Source organism: Dufourea novaeangliae, unplaced genomic scaffold (genome assembly GCF_001272555.1).
Source record: "Dufourea novaeangliae isolate 0120121106 unplaced genomic scaffold, ASM127255v1 scaffold8, whole genome shotgun sequence".
NCBI lineage: Eukaryota > Metazoa > Arthropoda > Insecta > Hymenoptera > Halictidae > Dufourea > Dufourea novaeangliae.
This window is the reverse complement of record NW_015373923.1, coordinates 3,080,031-3,084,133: the sequence shown is the minus strand read 5'-3', so window position 1 is coordinate 3,084,133 and position 4,103 is coordinate 3,080,031. Positions and strand designations below refer to the sequence as shown.

The window sequence follows — 4,103 nt, the reverse complement described above, 5'->3', positions numbered from 1 at the left end:
AAGCAAGCACAGACCTGCACGGGATGGTACGACCTTGGTACACGGCGTACACGGCTAAGTCAATAAACTGGGTGACGCAACTCACTAGCGCGTTGGATCGACGGAGAGCACCGATACTCGGCACGCTCTACCGTACTCTCTCGCTCGCACACTTCCCCCCATTGACCCTTGAAATTCCTCGCGTTGGATCGACGGAGAGCACCGATACTCGGCACGCTCTACTGTACTCTCTCGCTCGCACACTTCCCCCCATTGACCCTTGAAATTCGTCGGCACGGGTTACACCGACGGAGAGCACCGATACCGCGGCTCGCTCTACTGCTCTCTCTCGCACTCCGTGACGTCACCCGATTCCCGGAATCCCGCGGCCACGAGATTGCTGATTACGGTAAGGCATTCCCGCAAGGAAAATCGTAAGCCACCGGCCAAAAAGTAACTATTTATGAAACTATATCTATTCTGAATTTATCTGTTACAAATATACAAATGTAAGGCAAGATATAAAAACGAATAAAACAAGAACATGTAAAAAGTAACATTAATAAAATGTCACTCCATTCCATACGAGTATTTTCTTTCGATACATACCTACTTGATGTCGCAACCGCAGGTATCGATACCAAAAGTACTCGGTATCGAAACACAAGTATCGAGTAATGTACTCCTATTTACTTGTATCGATTCATCCCTAGATCTAGGTACAAAAATCCGTTTGGTCTATGATAAAATATATGCTGATAAACTAATAGCTTAGAGCGTTTTCTGTCAGATGACGCCATGCTTCTGTTTCACCGTGTGAGTCATAACATCTGGTAACATGTATGTTACAATTAAAAATGACGCAACTGGTAATTGTTTATCCAAAAAATCAATTCACAAGCATTTACTAAGTATTCTATCGCTGTAATTTGTGCAGTATTTCTTTATGTACCATTGAACATCGATATCGTAAGAATCTCTGATTGTCGATGTTGACTCTCAAGTTTCCAATGCGTGGCGTTGACAATTATTGACACTGTTTAACCGGTGGTATACGATAACATTAGGTTATGAAACTACAAGCAGACCATAACATAACCTTTCGTATATGTAAACATAGTCTCATTGACCTACGCAATTGTTCTTAACGCAACTAAAACCGAGAATTTGAGTTTTTTTGATAAAGGAAGTAAAGTTATAATTCCTAATGAAAACTGCTCCACATCAAAGGCTAGTGATGGTTGGCGATCGTGATGGGCAAGTATCTTTGCGTTTACTATTATTAATATTTACGTATTTCACTATTATATTATAATTTGAAGTATTCAAATATCTCTATATTAAGGTGCAAGAGTGACACCTTTTGAAGTAATGGTTAAAGACAGATTTGTCTGCTTAAAAAAATGTGTACTTACTGCATTATTTGTTCCATTGTAGTTTAAAAGAATTATTACGCCGACGTTTGGTTGAGTGTGGTTGGAGGGATCAAGTAAAATTAATTTGTAAAGAATTAATAAAAGAACATGGTCATGAGATTACTTATGATAAGCTACTTTCTACAGTTACAAGTAGAGCAAGAACACTTGTACCAGATTCTGTTAAAAAGGAGCTTCTACAGAAAATAAAGAATCAACTTATTGCTCAAGAAGAAAAATTAAAAATGTAACAAAAGTGAAGTTTCCTTTCTTTCAAGTCTTACTTTGTAAGAAAAAATTATGTGGCCAACGACTATATCATTTCGAAATCATTGTATATTGCCATGTGATATTATGCATATTATTAATTTATAATTGTAAAATAAAGTAAGAAATAAATTCTGTTTACATAAAGGAATACAAATGGTTTTATTAATTAATGGTGGTTGTGTTTGGCCTTTTCTACATTTAAAGCAAATAATTGTGAAGTGTTCAATAGTATTTAACACGAACGGTACGTTTTATTTAGTGTTGTTTAAATAATTTTTTATGGATACGTAATATGTAATTTATGTATAAATTCAACAACTATTCGGGTTGTAAATTCGTAATTCGTGTTCTTCGCGTTAGATGGTGCCGCAAGTAGATTCAAATGAACATGGTCGGTCAACAGAATCTTCTATTCAAAGTTCGAAGCAGTCGAAGTGGTCAAAGAACAGTGTAGTTGTATGTACTTTTGTGTCAATTTTTAATTAGTAATCTTGTAGGACTCGCTCAATTACTTTGTAACACTTACAAAATGTTGATTAAAGTGAAGGTAAGGACAATTACCGGCGAAATCGGAGCTACTGCTTTCACAATTCGGCTTGAAAATATATTCTAACCTTGTTTCAGACTCTCACGGGAAAGGAGGCAAGTAGTAGCAAAAAGATGTACTTTGCATTAAATTCATTCAGTATGTTGTGCGTGCTATTCAATTTTTTTCCTATATATACCTCGAGCATGAGCCAAGCTGTAAGAACAGAATGATCTTTTCTTACAAGATCCGTTTGTCGTTTAATAATAGAAAACTTGACGTTTCATATACTGTCAAAAACTTATAGAGTTAATTTTCGATAATATATTAGTAATTTTATATACAGATTATTTTGTACCATTATGGTATGTAAATATCTGCTTAGAAGATAGATCAATCTGCTAGTCTAATAGTTATCACCAATGTTGTTCTCGTAGATTGAAATAGATATAGAGCCTACGGATAAAGTGGAAAGGATCAAGGAAAGGGTAGAGGAGAAGGAAGGCATACCGCCACAACAACAACGATTAATATTTTCTGGAAAGCAAATGTAGGTATAATTGCAAGTAGAAATATTTAAGGAATTTCACAACAGAATTATTCCCTACGGAGAAAGCTTTACTTTAACGATTTATTTGATACCTTGTGTAACATGAAATTCCTTGAAGCAAGGCGTTACACATAACCCTGTGTTACAATAAGCACAGTAGTATCGTGATTCCTTTCGTAGTCCTTTAGACGCGCAAACCTTACATCTTCTCGTAGCATGCATCTTCTTCGGTGTCGACGGTACATACTCTGGAAAGTGAGTTTCTGTAGTCCTTACTGAGTCTGATTCGCATAGTTGTTTCGGTCTCCTCGTTCCTGTTCCATCAATTACGACGTTTCAACGTTATTCTTTCTAGTCTCTCTTTATTATTAAATGCATCTTATAATTACAATGAGTTCCATAAATCGTGCCGCATACTCGGATAGTCGCGAGCAATTTTGCTATTTTGAAACGTGTATTTTTTACGATCTAAGGAAATGTCCTAAAAGTAAAGTGTGTACAGGTGATTGTTTTTGTTGTTTTTCTAGGAGCGATGAAAAAACGGCGCAAGATTATAAAGTTCAAGGTGGATCGGTGTTGCATTTGGTACTCGCATTAAGGGGAGGCTTATAATAAACGACATTCCTCGATTTAAAAACGTGTGGGCGTGGATATTAAGAAATGGTACAAGATCAGCCACGAAAATATTCAGCTATTTTCCAACGTTACATACGCGCTGTGCTTGCAAGGACTCGCGATCGTCTTTGTTTCTCAATGTGATTGATGAACGGTTACATCTAGACTTGAAATAAATATTTAATAAAATAATAATTTATCCGTAACATGCCCTAAGTGTCTCTGATTCGAGGAAACGATAATCGACAGGATCGTTCGCGCTATGAATGAAAAATCGTGCCAAAAACGGAAAAATTCTTGGAAGCCTCTATAAAAAAGAAAAACAATTAAAAGCGAGACCCGATCTGAAACTGAAGCGAATTCGTCGATCGAACAAGAGGTTTAAAAATAGAAAGAAAAAAAAATTCTCAGTTTCTATGATATTTGCTGGTGTGAGTAGCCAGGCTCCACTTTGTTTTGAAAAACCGCTTGCAAATATTGCAGTACGCGGTCGAAGTACGCGGTTCCTCGTGTTTCGATGTAACGTGCCGTAGAAGAGCGTGCTGCGTTGTAAACGTAATACCGCATTTATCGCAGAATGATCCTGGCGAGTGCAAACTCCATGCCGGCGTCCTTGCGTGTGATTCTATAAATTTATTTCTTCTTATAACTAAAGACTATTTGATAACGATAATATTGTATCGCGAGGTAAATTATTTCAATACGAGAGTGCCCGTTTTTTTTTTTTTTTTTTGGTTCTTTTCGGGGA

The 4,103-nt window shown here is 36.8% G+C and overlaps 2 protein-coding genes across 2 annotated transcripts; both read left to right on the top strand.

The window, feature by feature from the left end:
• Positions 1-838: 838 nt before the first annotated feature.
• On the top strand, positions 839-1,702 carry LOC107194904 (transcription and mRNA export factor ENY2). The gene is made up of 2 exons (XM_015584617.1): positions 839-1,236; positions 1,417-1,702. The coding sequence occupies exons 1-2, from the start codon at positions 1,187-1,189 to the stop codon at positions 1,643-1,645; spliced, it is 279 nt and encodes a 92-aa protein (XP_015440103.1). The 5' UTR covers positions 839-1,186; the 3' UTR covers positions 1,646-1,702.
• A 386-nt stretch (positions 1,703-2,088) lies between these two features.
• LOC107194963 (NEDD8) lies at positions 2,089-3,561 on the top strand. The gene is made up of 4 exons (XM_015584682.1): positions 2,089-2,211; positions 2,289-2,306; positions 2,628-2,740; positions 3,268-3,561. The coding sequence occupies exons 1-4, from the start codon at positions 2,194-2,196 to the stop codon at positions 3,350-3,352; spliced, it is 234 nt and encodes a 77-aa protein (XP_015440168.1). The 5' UTR covers positions 2,089-2,193; the 3' UTR covers positions 3,353-3,561.
• Positions 3,562-4,103: the final 542 nt, after the last annotated feature.